This window comes from Drosophila obscura, unplaced genomic scaffold (assembly GCF_018151105.1).
Source record: "Drosophila obscura isolate BZ-5 IFL unplaced genomic scaffold, ASM1815110v1 contig_37, whole genome shotgun sequence".
In the NCBI taxonomy this organism is placed as follows: Eukaryota; Metazoa; Arthropoda; class Insecta; order Diptera; family Drosophilidae; genus Drosophila; species Drosophila obscura.
In genome coordinates, this window is record NW_024542825.1 from 2514273 (window position 1) to 2529672 (window position 15400).

At 51.3% G+C, this 15400-nt stretch overlaps 3 protein-coding genes across 9 annotated transcripts in view; 2 read left to right on the plus strand and 1 right to left on the minus strand.

Annotated features, from left to right (window-relative positions):
• The window catches only part of LOC111075015 (1-phosphatidylinositol 4,5-bisphosphate phosphodiesterase classes I and II), a 50823-nt gene that overhangs the window by 9280 nt on the left and 26143 nt on the right, over positions 1 to 15400 (minus strand). For all 7 annotated transcript variants that reach the window (XM_022368068.2, XM_022368063.2, XM_022368066.2 and 4 more), the window contains exons 4-8: positions 3737 to 3877; positions 1753 to 1886; positions 1144 to 1329; positions 847 to 1044; positions 228 to 410 (exon numbers count right to left, since the gene is read on the minus strand). In XM_022368068.2, coding sequence (XP_022223760.2) covers positions 228 to 410; positions 847 to 1044; positions 1144 to 1329; positions 1753 to 1886; positions 3737 to 3877 — 842 coding nt within the window. The remainder of the gene's footprint in view (positions 1 to 227; positions 411 to 846; positions 1045 to 1143; positions 1330 to 1752; positions 1887 to 3736; positions 3878 to 15400) is intronic.
• On the plus strand, positions 6489 to 9625 carry LOC111075016 (collagen alpha-1(XVI) chain-like). Its single transcript, XM_041594857.1, has 2 exons — positions 6489 to 8131; positions 8192 to 9625. Exons 1-2 carry the CDS (start codon positions 6586 to 6588, stop codon positions 9349 to 9351), a joined length of 2706 nt encoding a protein of 901 aa, XP_041450791.1. The 5' UTR covers positions 6489 to 6585; the 3' UTR covers positions 9352 to 9625.
• LOC111075020 (golgin subfamily A member 6-like protein 2) lies at positions 10308 to 12955 on the plus strand. Its single transcript, XM_022368074.2, has one exon. It carries the CDS (start codon positions 10497 to 10499, stop codon positions 12705 to 12707), a length of 2211 nt encoding a protein of 736 aa, XP_022223766.2. The 5' UTR covers positions 10308 to 10496; the 3' UTR covers positions 12708 to 12955.

Here is a 15400-nt window from a genome sequence, read left to right on the forward strand (position 1 = left end):
ACACACACACACACACACACACACCCACACATGTCACAGAAAGCAAGACAGAAAGAGCGAGTGAGTGAGAGTGTTCCTCTCTTTCCCTCTTACTCCTTCTCTTTGTGTCTCCCTTTGAAGGTCAGGGCCAGCTGGACCAGCAACGGCATGCGTCAGAGCGGGTCAGGGAGTCAGGCGAGTCAGAGCGGGTCAGAGGGAGTCAGAGCGAGTCAGCAGGCGGCACTCACCTGCAGCCAGCGAGCAGGCACTGCCTGTATATCTCCACCGAGGACTTGCCCGTCAGCTGGTGTCCCGTGAGATAAGTGTTGTGCGACGAGTTGATGAAGTAATGCGACATCGGCTGATCCATGTCATCGCAGAGATCCAGTTTGTTGGGCGCCATTATGGGATTATCGTCGCCCATGAGGTACCTTTTTGTTTGCGGCAAGCAACGAGACGGAGAGAGAGAGAGGGAAAGCAAAAGGATTACAAATGGTAGGCACAAGAATGCTCTCAAACTACAAGTGGATGACATTTTTTGCACATGACAGCAACGGCAGGAAGGTCACAGCGAGTGTCCTTGCAGCAGCAGCAGCGTCATAAACTGCGCGTTAAAATCCCACTCAAAAGAGATGGAAAAACAGCAGCAGCAACAGCAACAGCAATGCACATGTGAAGGGGGGGATGCTGCTGCTGCTGCTGCTGCTGCTGAGTGGACCTTCAAGTGACTCGTGCAGCCGCTTGCGTCGCTGCCTGATAAGCTGTCACGCCCAGAAGCTGCGACTGTTTAGCCACTTGACTGTGCAACAAGTAAGCGACACCCACACCCACGACACACGACACACGACACGATGCTACGACACTCACCTCAAAAAGCCATCCAAGCTGAGTTGGCCCTTCTGGGCATTGAATTTATTCGGCTCGTACTGCTGGATGAGCTCCTTGGCTCGCGCTGGATTCGCATACGGATAGAGTATCTCGTTGAGGCGCGGATCGCGTTGCGTTTTGTTCAGAAACTCCACCAGCTGCGGTATGGACATGCATTTGCGCTTTGAGACGCCCACACTGCAAAAGGCAACAAATGAAATAATTTAATACATGGCAAGGGCAGAGCTATGGGCACTCGAGGACGCCAGGTCTCGAGGACTCCAGGACTCTACTTACATGCTGTCAAAGAGCACCTCAACTTCGGAGCGCTGCGTCAGATATTTGTAGAGATTGTAAAAGTCCTCAAATTGAAATTTGGACACCGATATGCTGTCGCCCTTGCCCGACGGCAGCCCGGTCACGTCCAGCGCTTTCTCGACACGTTTGCGATCCTCCTTGTTCTGGGCAAAAAGTTTAATGATGCTAAAGTGGTCACGACCACAGAAAAGCAGCAGCAGCAGCAGCAGCAGCAACAGCCAAAAGCAGCAACAGCCAAAAGCAGCAGCAGACAATGGCAGCCAATGGACACGTTGGTGGATGGGTGGATAGTAGTCGGTGATGCATGAGCCACGTTCCACACGGCGCAGGGCAGGGCAGGGCAGGGCAGAAGGAGACGGCGAGAAAGAAAAAAAAAAGGGAAAATTGCAAAATAGAAATTGGCGTAAATTTCAATTTTCAAGTCGATGGGCGCTGGCTCCTATAACAAATATTTGTCAAGTGCTTCAACGCACAGTGAACAAAAGGCCAGACCCCGGGAGCCAGGGACCCAAAACTTGGATTGGAGCCACACAGGCACAGGCCTTGGGTCCCTGGTACCGGGGTTGGGCGTGGACAATGGTCAATTACTTTTTCACTGGTATGCGGCCACTCTTGTCCACCTGCAGACACAGACGGGTGTGGGCCTTCTGCAGGAACATAATCGCCGAGCCGTTCAGCTGCGCCAGGCTGTAGGCCAGCTTGATGAGTCCGTCACACCAGAGCTGTGGGAGAGAGAAAAAGAGAGGGAGAAAGAGAAAAAGAAGAATGGTTGAAAAAGAGAATGCCAAATGGGAGTCAGTCAGAGCAGCGTCACAGCGTCATTCAATCAATGTGGAGTGGCAGCCAGAGGACAGATTAAATTGGAGTGGCAGCTGAAGGGTTAGGTCAAAGGTAGCGGTCCCAGCGGTTGTTGGGAGTGGCAAGCAAATGGAGTGAGAGTGCCGCAGAACCCTTTTCCGAAATGCTGCGACGCTGGATGCTGGATGTTTGCTCAAAGGCAGGTAGGCAGCTGACTGAGGCAGTGCCTGACTTTGACATTTATTTGTGAATTTGCAGAGACAAATACTGCTCAAATATGCTGTCAGCCACTGCGTATGCGTAATATTTGCTTGGGGAAAGTATATTACATTGGAAAAGGCAGAAATGTTGGCTGAAATCACATGGAAAGATAGTGTAATGCCCGAGGAATGCTTAGGAAATGTCATCATATGACTTTCGGTCATGGCAAAAGCTCTCGAAAGGCATTGTCATGCACTGCGTATGCGTAATATTTGCATACGGATATCATTTGCTGGCACTGTAAGTGCAATAAACGTGGGGCAACATTTGATTGCGTTGCACTGCAGAGGGCAGCGCTGCCAGTTGAGAGACCTCGCCATTAAATGCTGTGCTGTAATATTAGTTGGGAAACTATTCATTCTACCTCCACTGCTTTGTGCTGTGTGCAAATCAATGTTGCAAAATGCAGAATTATATTAAAGATAGAAAATCTAATCTAGCGCGGAGCTAAGTCTATTTAAAGATAACTCCAACTGGCATTAGGCAACGCGAATGTAACTTCAATGGTAAGGCAAGGCAGCCGCAAGGAATCAGTGTCTTTGGGGGGGCATTTATATTTAAGAAAATATTATGACAACATCGGACGCACCCCTGGACATTGATTAAACCCAAAAACTATAATGTTTTGGCTCATGCAAAAGGAATTTCCATATATATGTATAACGCCGCCTTGGGGCGTATGCGTGATATATGCCACGATTGGATGGACATCCACAGACACGGACACCAAGCCCCTCCCCTGCCACAACTATCGTCGTCGCGTCGCGTCGCGTTTCGTCTCGGCTTCCAATTTATGTGAATGGAATGGAATATCCAGCCAGCCATCCATATTTATGAGCAGCACGAGCCACGAGTAGCGAAAATGTTTATTTATTTGCTGTTCGATTATTTTTGCAGGCACCGCCAAAACAGAATTCCTTTTGAAAAGTTTATGAAAATTTTGGCATACAGTTTTTCGTTTTTCTGATTTTCTGTTTTTGTTTTTTTTTTGTTTTGTTTATTTCGAGAATGAGCGCGACGCGTGCCAAAAATAATAACCCCAACAATAGCACGCCTCACCATGTTTTTTTTTTTTTGGTGGTGTGGGGCGGCAGTCAATGCCAGCGTTCAGCTGACCATTGACCGCTGATAAAAGTATATATGGAACATTGATTTTGTGGCAAGGTCAAGCACAGGACAGGGCAGGACAGGACAGGGCACGGCAATCAATAAAAAAAAAAAGGAAAAGTCACTCGAAATAGCCACAAACAATGGGCACAGGGGGGAAGGGGGTGGCAAATCATTAACCCAATTCCCGCCACACAAATGACTTTCCCTTTCGATATTCTGTCTCAGTTGTCACCACACACACACAGACACACACACACACACACACACACAGACACAGAGGAGCCATCAAGCTGTCAGCGGCGTCTGTCAAGTGGCCAATAATGAGGCAGACACAGACACAGACACGCACCTCGTTGTACGTTGGGCTGAGTGCCTGGCAGCCAGCCAGCCAGCCGGATCTTACCTGTGCAATGTCCCGCCGGTTGCAGCAAAAGTTGACGAACGTCATATTGACAAAATCGGAGCCATGGCACACGGTCACCGTCTTCTCCTCGAGCGTGGTGTCCTGCGGTCCCATGGTCACAATCTGCCGCAGTTTGCCCTCCTGCAAAAGACAAGCAAACAAAAACGAAAGAAAAAAGAGAGGATGAGCATTATTAATTACGCACAAAAAAAAAGGGGCGAGGGAGAAGAGGGAGCTGGGAGAAGCGAGGCAGCAGCACGCGACAAATGAAGTTTTATGGGCAAGACGCAGTCGTAAATGGAAGTCATATCCCTTTGTGCGCTAATCCTGCGAGTGCAACAAAATTCATTTCGAACGGACTCGTAAACTGAGCAAACAGTCCCGCAAATAGCAGTAGTTACTTCTGGGGGGGGGAGGGAGAGGGCGAGCTGGCCCCATATTTCAATTAAACGGAACAAATGGATTTACGAGCCGAAGGGGCAGCCGCTCCTTCGAACTGGGTTAAATGCAAATTTAGCCACACAAAAAAAAAAAACAACAACAACAACAAACAAACAGACAACAATACAGCTAGAGTAATTCCGAGAGTCGGGGATTAGCAATGTCCCTTAGAATGCATGACACATATGTATGTGTGTGAGGGAAGTGCGGGGCACTTGCCATGAATTCGGCATTAGCTTTGTGGCATGCAGCGCCATGTCTTGAACATCCAGCATTATGAGGGTCTGTGTTTGCTCTGCGCTTCCTGCAACGCTTCCGTTTGCTGGACATTTGACAAACTGCCAGGCCAAAAGGGAAAGCGAGTCGAGAATAGCAAAAGTCACAGTCCCAGTCCCAGTCCCCCCCCCGCAAGGAGAAGCTGTGGCAAATGGCACATTTTGTGGCGCATAAATTCTCGTATCTGCGCACAGAAAAGCGCCCATAAATCACGTATCTGCCAGCTGGGACACAGGGACTCGGCCAGCACACCCACAATGCCCCACAGAGCACTCGCACTCAGTTGTGCAATTAAATGACTTAGACTCGGAGCGAATCACAGCACAGGTGCCCCATGCCCCATGCCCCGTGCCACATGGCCATGCAAATCGAGCCAATAATCGAGCTTTGCCTGACCAGCTCCCCCCTAGTTCTCTGTGCTGCATCTCAGCTTACGGCTCGCACTGCCAGATGGCTGATGAGTAGTATGGAGGAGGAGGGAGCAACCGAGTCGACTAATTGAAAGGCTTCCTTGCTCCTCACTCAACGGGCATTTGGGGGGCCATTAAAGCGCCATTCTGTTTAGTGCTGATAAACGGGGAAGGCCAGGCTAGCAGGATGCGATGCCAGCCAGGCACACCTGCACGAAAGGAGTTCCGTGAGGGTGTGGAGCGAGGGGCAGAGCTGGCAACGTTTATCTGGGCGCGTCATGATTTGCTTTTAACTAAAAACTAATTCCGGCAAATTTGTCGCTGTGAATAATGTAAATGGCGGCGACGGGCACTGGGCACGGGCCAGGGGCCAGGAGCCCGGGGAACGGTCTGCTCTGCCTGCTCCTGGCACGAGTTCGCTGTCGTGCCGTGGAAAGCGTAAAGCGGAAATGACTCTACGGTGATTATCTTAATTGCTTCTCACGCTTTGCCCTCGACATTCACGCGCCGCCCTCGCTCTCGCTCTCCTCGCTGCCTGCTCCTCTCTGGCTGCTGCTGGCCCTGATAATCCTTTTGGCTCTGCTCGAAATTTGAATTTTAAGAACGCTCATTATGTAACCCAAACAGCGGCAGGGGGGAAAGCTAGGGGGGGGGGCAGTGTAGCCAGGTAGCCAGGTAGCCAGGGAAGGCCATGTCTGTGTTAATTTTAGACAGCCTCCCAAATCCCAACATTGGCGAAGAGAGTTATTGATTTTAAAAGGTGCTAATAAAATGCGGATACATCGCTCTCTCCCACTCTCTCTGTTACGGGGAAATACAGCAGCAAAATAGATATTTAGGGCAGAAACTATAGCAATAACGGAATGTTTAAATAAACCAATTTGTTGGCATTGTTTTTTTTTGCAAAATAAGGGAATTAATTATAGTTGTTCCAGGGCAGGCAGCGCTAACAGGGCAGGCAGCGCTAACAGGACAGGCAGCGCTAACAGAGCAGCAGCGTAACAGCCTGTAGCCGCTCTCCGCTAACAGTCCAAAACAGTCCAGCTCTGTTAGCGCTCTCACGATCCACCATCAAGCTTTTGTAAGCTTTAGCTTGTAAGCTAGAACTTACTCTCTCTCGTTTGCATTGAAGCACCGCGCGACTTGTTTTTTCTGGTGGCTTATCTTTGTAGTCTGCAGGCGGGAGCTCCGACAAACGAAAGTAACTGCAAGTCTTCTGTGGCGCAATCCATGGCGTTTGTTTTAGAGATTCATTAAATTCGAATGATGCAGCGGATCATTTGAGAGCAGCTAACTCTCACTCTCTCACTCTCATTCTTTTTCCTTTATTCTTTAACCGCAAATGTAATAGAACTTTCAACTCAATGAACCGATTACTGGGTAAGTACTGGGTAATGTCCCCTAATAATTTAGTATCTCTAACCGATATTCCCATGGTACCCTGAATATATACATATAACTTATATATAACATTATTGTTACTCCCGGTATTATGCAATAAAAACAAAATTAGCATGGAAAATGCTCAGACTATTGGCACTCCCCCACCCCCCTTCACATATTTCATCGTGTGAACAAATTTACCCTGTGGAAAAATAATCAGTTGGCAGAAACTTAGTTTGCTTTTATCGAATTGTTAAAACGGTAAAAATACTGCCCAATCAAATTTCTAGCATACAAAATTAGTCAGTAGGTGAAATATATATATATATAAGGAGCGCGATGAGTGGCGCTGACAAGCGATGGAAGCGCCTAGCGCAGGAGCGGAGGAGCAGAGGCAGCCAGGGGTTCGAAGAACTGGACACGTGGACACCGCCCAAGCCCAGCGAGGTGATGCGGCGGCAGAACTGCAAGACGGCCAATTTCCAAAAGGGCGAAACGTATCCGAGCATCCGTCCGCCGAAGTCGAGGTGCAGCCGGGCCCAGACCATCGCCTGGCTGGCAGACTCGATCGAGGCTGATGGCTGCGAACGGCGCCATGACATGAGCAACGACGATATCCTCAAAATGTGGCACCAGAGCCCCCACAAGAACACTTTGGGCTACTACGGCGTGGAGTCGCGCGAGCCGCAGCCGGAGGCGGCGCTCTTCAATCGGCAGGTGAGGAAGAGCCTCGCCATGGCCAACAGCCGCGAGCGGCGCAGGAAACAGTTGGGGGGAGTTCAGGGACCAAGGACGCTGCCGAGCGTTGGCACGCCAAAGACTGCGTCATCGGCAGCGGCCTGCCGGCCGTTCGTGCTCAATCGCGAGGCCATCAGAACGGAGATTGAGAAGATGCCGACCGTGAAGCGGAAGCTGTCGCCTAACCACGCCATCACGACGGTGTACTGCAACAAGCCGCCGGATCCCGGCGATCCATTTGGCGTCAGCCAGGAGCAGCAGCAGCAGCAGCCCGAAGTGGCCAAGGAGCAAGCGCCGCAAAGGAAGAAGCGCGCCCCGCGGCGCCGCAACTTTCCGTACTGCGGCTGGGCGATCAATCAGCCGCAGAGTGAGTGCACGGAGTACGAGCGGCAGAAGAACAAGCACGACAAACAATTAAACGAAGCCTGCGACGAGGCCTTCCAACGGGAGCAGGAGCCCGAGCCGCGGAACTACGACGAGCTGTTCTCCCGCCTGGTCACCTGCTTCGAGACCCTTCCGCTGGAGGACCCCCTGTGCAAGGACTACGCCGAGTGCTGCCTTCCGAAAAGACGCGAGGACGATGCTCCCGGGGCACCTGGTGCCACTGATGACCAGGGCGATGGCGGGGCCCCACAGCCGGGAGATAGATATAGGCCAGGAGACAAGCCCAAAGGTGGCCACAGGCCCGGATATGGTGATAGGCCGCCAGGAGATGCAGGCAAGCCGGAAGATGGAGAAAAAACCGGAGATGGTGACAAGCCCGGAAGAACGCCCTGGGATGGCGGCAAAAAAAGGGACGGAGGAGGGCCAGGAGACGGAGGAAAGCCAGGAGATGGCGGAGGAAAGCCAGGAGATGGCGGAGGAAAGCCTGGAGATGGGGGAGGAAAGCCTGGTGATGGCGGAGGAAAGCCTGGAGATGGGGGAGGAAAGCCCGGTGGTGGCGGAGGAAAGCCAGGAGATGGGGGAGGAAAGCCCGGTGGTGGCGGAGGAAAGCCAGGAGATGGGGGAGGAAAGCCCGGTGGTGGCGGAGGAAAGCCAGGAGATGGGGGAGGAAAGCCCGGTGGTGGCCCTGGTCCAGGCGGTAAGCCGGGCGTAGGCTTTGGGGACAAGGGAAAGTGCGACCCGAACGATCCAAATTGTGTGCCCGAGAAACAAAAGAAAGGAAAGTGTGACCCAAGCGATCCAAACTGCAACAAAAAGAAACCCAAGTGTGACCCCAACGATCCGAATTGTGGCAAGAAGCCAAAGAAACCCAAGTGCGACCCCAACGATCCGAAATGTGCGGAAGAGTGCGACCCCAACGATCCAGAGTGTGTCCCAAAAAAGAAGGGCAAGAAGGAGAAGCACCCAAAGGGAAAGCTCGTCCCAGAAAGGCCCTCGGAAGAACCCGAGAAGCCAACGAAACCGCCCAAACGGCCCACGGAGGCAGACCCAGAGCCTGCGCCGGAGGAGGAAACCGGATCAGTATCCGATATGCCGAAAAAACCAGACGAGAAAAAGGAGAAGGAAAAAGATACAAGGCCACCGGAGGATCCGGATGCGCCCAAGAAACCGGAGAAGGAAAAACCCGTCAAGCGACCGAAGGAACCGATCGAGAAACTACCCAAGCGACCCATGGAGAAGGAGCCGGACCCCAAGCCAAAGCCAAAGCTGGAGCCAGAGTGTGATCCAAATGATCCAGATTGTGGGCACAAGAAACCAGAGTGTGACCCCAACGATCCAACGTGTGTGCCAGTGTGTGACCCAAACGATCCGAACTGTGACCCAAAGCGGCCAGTGTGTCCCCCCAACGATCCGTTGTGCAGCGTGTTCGAAGATCCTGGCTACCCAGGAGAGGTGCCACCCCTTGCGCCAGGCGCAGAAGAACCACCAGGGCCGCCGGACAGCCAACAGCCGGGCATGGAGGATCATGGACCGCCCGGCGGGGATGGCGATGAGGGTGGAGGGCCACCCGAGCCGCCGCAGGAAGAGGGTAAGCCGGAGAAGGAAAAGTGCCCGCCGTGTCCCTGCGAAATGTGCGAATTCCTGCGGCGCCACAAGCAACCTGACACCCCGATGATGCGCAAATTGAAGCGCCAGGACAAGCTGCGCCAGCTGCGCGAATACTACAAGCGGATGTGCCACCGCCAGTATATGGAGTGCCGCGCGCCCGAGTACCGTGCCCCACAGCACCGCTGCGATCCGATTGTGAGCGACAACGCCTTCTGTCGCAATCCGCAGTTTGGGGAGTACTGCGAGTGCCTCAAGGCAATGCAGGACCTGCAGCAGCTGCTTGGCAAGAAGCACAAAATCGTCGGCAACCAGCTGCTGTTCGACCTGGAGGACCTGAAGAGTCGCCTCTGCAAGCGCATGTGTGACTGTATCTAGACTTGCATGCATGCAAGTGTGTCCCATGATAATGTCTAACATCTATAGTAAATCGTAGCAGAGTGTGCCAAGTGTACTCGAAATGCATCATGTTTGGAATACGCATCTGCGGATTATTATTATTATTTTGCATTATGTGTTTTGTTAGGAGCAATAATTGTACCATCGTGTAGACACCCAGCCGAAGCTTGTCGAGGCTAAAAAGTATTTTAAAAAACTATCGAGGTGGTTTTCCTACATTTAGGCAAATAAATAATAAGTAAAATAAATAAATAAAACAAATAATATCTGTCCTGTTTCTAATTAGAGCAAATTTTCTGCCAAAGACTCTCTGGTACTTTTTCCCTAATTATAATTATTGGTTATTTCTAATCAAAATATATGCATGAATAATTATAAATTATAATATATAATATAATTATTATATAATTATAATAACTATAAATTATAGTTATAAATAAATTGGAATACATTTTTTAAAGTTTTTCCCTTTAAATCAGCTGTTGTTTTGGTGATGGAACTTGTAACATCGATAGACTGTCAATGTTTCAACGGTAAACTATCGGAATCCAAAATTGTCAAAAATTATACTTAGAACAAAAAAACGCAGAGAAGTCTAACGAAGAAATGAGAGAACAACCTGCTTGTGCCTGGCGACTGTTGCCTCTATTGAAAGTTTATAACTTTAATTTAAATTTGATCCTTGATTCGATATTTTGAACATAGTTACATTCGATAGTTGGGGGCGATGTATATTTATATCGATGAAAAACGAGAGAACGAAGAACAAAACGAGAAGAGTAACGAACAACCAATTTCGCGATCCATCGGTTTGCTATTTTTCCCTCTTCTGCACAGATCCCAATTTATTTAATTTTATTTATTTTTGCCCCGATACAAAGTGCCCCTTACTTTGCACTCTGTCGGGGATGACATTTCGATGACATTTCGCTTTGTGTGGTTGGGGGGGAATCAGTTCAGAGTTGTGTGCTCAGCCCACAACACCAAAATTTTCAGAGAAAGTGTAACTTTTTTTGGTTCTTATGTTCCCGTGTATAAAACGATATAAAAAGTAGTTTGTTTATTTTGGACCCGAATCGGCTCTAAGCAGGATACATTCCACACATTCCACTCGGGCAGATAAAATGGCAAAGGATAGGAGCGGGGCCCAAAAGGTGGAGGGGCCGCCGCCGATATATGCCGGCTGCATGCCCCTGGAGGAGGTCACCATATACGACTGGATGCGACAGCAGAACTGCAAGACGACGAGATACCAGCACGCGGAGGTGTATCCCAATATCCGGCCGCCCATTTCGCGGTGCGACAAGCAGAAGACGGTGCAATGGATGTCGGAGTCGCTGGAGGCCACCGGCTGTGCGCGCATCGTCGACACGCAGACGGACAATGTGCTGGACGCGTGGACGAACAGCCCCAACAAGGAGACGCTCGGCTGGTACGGCCTCGGCGGCGGCATTCTGCATCCCGAGGCGGTGCTCTTCAATCAGGCCTTGGAAAAGAGCCTGCAGGCGGCCAGCGGCGTGAAGCCCAAGCCGCCGAAGCAGCCAAAGCAGCAGAGGGACACCAAGCAGCCGAGCGGCGCCTATGTGCTGAACCGTCAGTGCCTCCGGTCGCAGCTGGACAGGATGCCCACCGTCAAGCGGAAGCTGGCGCCCAGCTATGCGTTCACGTGGCTGCACTGCCCGCCGCCGGATCCCCGGCGCCCGCCATTCGAGGACACGCGCGGCCCTCCGATTCCGCTGACCAGCGCCCTGGGCATGGAGCGGACGCCCACGAAGCACAAGCAGAAGCTGCGGCATCCCATGTGCAACATGGACTGCGATCAGCCGAAGAACCTGTGCACGGACTACGAGTGGAAGAAGTACAAGGAGGATCCGCGGCCGTACGACGAGGCCTTCAGGCGCGAGCAGGAGGCGGCACAGCCATCGACGGAGGAGGAGCCCAAGGACTATGACGAGCTGTACGCGCGGATGTTGCGCTGCTTCGAGCAGAGTCCCGAGCAGAACCAGATCTGCCAGGAGTTCGAGAAGTGCTGCAAGGCGCCGGGCGATCCACCCACCCAGGGATGCGGCGAAATGGTGCCCGAAGGAGCAGACGGCGGTGCCGGGGGTAAGTCTGACGGAGATGGCGGCGCCGGCGGCGGCGGTAAAGATGGCAAGGATGGTGATGGCAAGGATGGAGATGGAGAGGGTGGCGATAGGGGGAGCAGAAGGGAGCAGGTCAAGAGGAGAACCCGTGGCGATGGGAAGTACGGCGACGGGAAGGATGGAGACGGAAAGGGTGACGGAGATGGCGATGGAAAAGGTGGCGATGGCAGGGGCGGAAAGGGGGGCAGAAAGGATGGCAAAGACGGCCAGGGAGGAGATGGCAAGGGAGGGGATGGAAAAGATGGCGATGGCAAGGGCGGCAAGGGAGGGGATGGAAAAGATGGCGATGGCAAGGGCGGCAAGGGAGGGGACGGCAAGGACGGCAAGGACGGCAGGGACGGCAAGGACGGCAAGGATGGGAAGGGTGGCAAGGGCGGCAAGGGCGGCAAGGGCGGCAAGGGCGACGGCGACGACGGATTGGACAAGCACAAGGGCAAGGGCGGCAGGGGTGGCGACGGCAAGCATCTGGATGACGATGGCACTGGCGGCCATGACTACAGACGCAACTTTGGGGACGATGACAGCGACGGCGAAGGCGGCAGAGGGAGGAAGGATGGGCGCCGTTCCACCAGGGAAAGATCGACGCTCGATAGCCACGGATCTCGTCACGGGCACAGGGGGACCGGGGATGGACACGAAGGCCGTGGAACGATCGGCCAAGATGGTCATGGGGATGGCGATGGAGCGGACGGCAAGGATAAGGGCGATGGCAAGGACAAGGACAAGGACAAGAAGGGCGGCAAAAAGGGCAAGAAGAAGCGCGGTGGCGATGGCGACGGCGGCAACAAGGGCGACGGCCGGGACGTCGTCAAGGACTGCCCCTGCGAGCTGTGCAACTACTGTGACAAGGAGCCGGACACGCCGCTCATCCGCGAGATGCGGCGTCGCGATGTGCAGCGCCAGCAGCGGGAATACCTGCAGCTGATGCGCCACCGCCAGTATGTCAACTGCCGCGTCGCCGAGTACCTTGCCCCACAGCGCAAATGCGATCCGATTGTCTGCTGCGATCGCTTCTGCCACAATCCCCGGCTGCAGGAGCACCTGGCCAAGGTCGATGCGGTGCAGCAGCTGCAGCAGCAGCTGAGGCGCTGCAAGTACAAGAATCGCGCTTCCTACACGTCCATCCACAGGCGTCTGGAGAAGCTGAAGCAGCGTCTATGCCAAGCCTTCGAAATGCCAGAGAAATGTTAAGCAAAAGGCGTTGGCGTTCCCTTCACTCTCGCGATTCACGCTGGCTATGCCTGTCCTTTCATGGCTCCAGTTCTCGGGGCAGGAGAGTTTGCCAGGCAGCGGACCAGGCAGCTATCAATGGATTGTATCTCTTTACCCTTATCTTCCTGGCGTTGCTTTCAATCAGCCTGTGATCTGATCTGTATTGTGATCTTTGTAATGATCTGATTAACTTTAAAGTGCCTTGGAATAATTTTAACGACAAGATATTTTCTTACATTTCTTGCTGGTTTTTTCTTTTCTTTTGTGAATATTCCCCTCAAATAGGGTAGGGTTCCCTATCCCTGTCTGGCTTCCAATAATTATTCACCTCTCTAGTGTTTCCGTAAGCGTTTTCCATTTCAATTTTTCATTTCCTTCAATCATTTTTCGCCACTGGGCGAAGGGCGAAGGGTGGAAGGGCGGAAGGGTAAGCTCTTTTTAATAAACCTCACAGTTCATTTTTTTTCGTTTTCGTTTTTCGTTTTGCATTTTTTAATTAATGCACATTTTGCACTCACTCCCGCTGCCACACTTCGCACCCGCTCTCACTCTCTCTCGCTCTCTTTCTCCCTCTCTCCCACTTGCCACACTTGTTGGCTGTTCCCTGGACCTTCTTGCTGCGCCTCGCTGCATGCAACACTCACTTTTATTGCAACTTTTTCGAGTTAATCACATATTTGCTGGCGTCCACTGGTGTCGTGTCTGCTGTTTTTTCAAGCGTATGTGTCAGTGGTGTCTCGTGTGTGTGTGTGTGTGTGTGTGCGTTTGGGCGTGGCCAACGCCCACGCGCTCTGCTCTGTGCATTTAATTAATGCAACAATTTCTCTCTCTCCCCTGGCTGTCGCTCCTTTGGTTCTGTTTTGCTTCTCCGTTTGCTCCAAGCAAACACAAACACAAACACGAAAAACAAAACTCATTTGACTGTGGCCTTGGTGGGTCTCCGCTATGCTCTGTCGCTTGCTACAACGCCACAAAACTGCAACTATTATCAGGGCAGTGGGCGTGGCTCTAGGCTCTGTGCGGACTGTGTGACAGCCGCGTTGATTTATGCAGCGGACAATGCGCGGCCGGCAAGCCTCACCTTACTTCAAGTGGGGAAACGGCCAAGGAAATGAAGGAAAGCCAGGTGGTGCCTCAAGGATTTATTTACACCCCCCCCACCCACTCTAGGGCTCCTTGAGCGAACGAATAATTGCCCCACATTTATGGAAAACCTAATTCAATAATGGAATTGCGACCTTAGACACGATTTCCAATGACTTTTTTCTGGTCCAAGGAGCATCTGCGTCTCCTTCTCCGCCTCCTGCTGCTGCTGCTGCTGCTTACATAAAACGCTTTTCCCCACACACACACACACACACACGGGCAGGGAAATTCAATGGAAATGGAAGCATGTTGCCTTGTCATTGCCATGATAAATGTATTGGTTACACACACACACACACGCACAGAGACAGCGCCAGAGCCACGACACGCCATGAAAAAGAAAATTCTGTAAAACGGAAAAAATCGTGCATAGAAAAAAGAAAGAGTGGGTGGAGTGTGGTGTGGTGTGGGTTGGAAAAATTCTGTGGGAAACTGGGACTACGGAAAAACTGTTGCAGCACAGAACCGGGACACACACACACACACACACACACACACACACACACACACACATCCGTGTGCTCTGCCTGAAAATGGAAATCCGGACGCACGTGACATGGCTGCGCAAAAACTAAGCGAAAGATTCAGCCAACTGGGAGGAGCAGCAGGATTACCTGCACTAACCCTCACCTTAGCCTCACCCTTCCGCCCCTCTGCAGCAGCATGTGTATCTTGGGCCCTGGCTCCAAGGAAATCTGTTCGCCTTTCAGCCCGTAATTGGCTTTCAATTGCTGGCCCAGGCATTTTATTAGCTCGTAATCTACAAAAGATATACACGCGCCATCGCCCCATCATCAGCGCCCTCTAAAATCCACTGAGATTTTGGGGAGCGGGCATCATGCAGATGCTGCATTCAACGCCAAAGCCATGCCGCCGCCGCCGCCGCCGCCAAATCGCCGTCAACAATATAATTAATGTTTTGAAAAATTTGTCTATAAACAAGCAAAGGCATCAGAGACCACAAAAATATACAAACTATTAACGGGGGGATTGCGAGAGATGCGATATGAGCGAAGACGCTGGTTGTATGCCCTTTAAGATTATTCACTGCATTTTTAGACTAGAAATTCAATATTTTTCTTGGCACACAATTAAATTTGTGGAATAAACCTGGAGGCTAGAAATTGATGACTGAAAAGGGGGTTATATTTAAGCTTTGATAATTTCTTGAAATTCCTTTTTAAAAACGAACATTATTACATATTTCTCTAGGGCACTCTTTCCTAGTGTGACTCTCTCCTAGTCGATGGGAAAAATGTTTGAATTTATTGAATTGAAAGTAGCCAAAACTTCAGCTATCAACGAGATTAAATGGAGCTTCATTTTGGTCGTCAGATAATGCAGATAATAAGAGATAATTGTTATGAAACCCACACTCAAAAACGGAAAAGATTACTTAAATTTGATGTCCAACAAATTAATTATTTCCCACTAAAATTCGCATAAAAAAGTACCGAGCTGACTGCATCAATAATGTTTCAAATTGGTCTGCGAAATGGGAGGGCAACTGTAAACTTCAGTATTTG

Excerpts from the sequence above, each read along its gene's own strand:
- LOC111075016 (XM_041594857.1), top strand. The coding sequence starts at position 6,586 with ATGAGTGGCGCTGACAAGCGATGGAAGCGCCTAGCGCAGGAGCGGAGG. Across the intron at positions 8,132-8,191 it reads CGATCCAAATTGTGTGCCCG|AGTGTGACCCCAACGATCCG; the intron begins AGAAACAAAAGA and ends AAAAGAAACCCA.
- LOC111075020 (XM_022368074.2), top strand. The coding sequence starts at position 10,497 with ATGGCAAAGGATAGGAGCGGGGCCCAAAAGGTGGAGGGGCCGCCGCCG.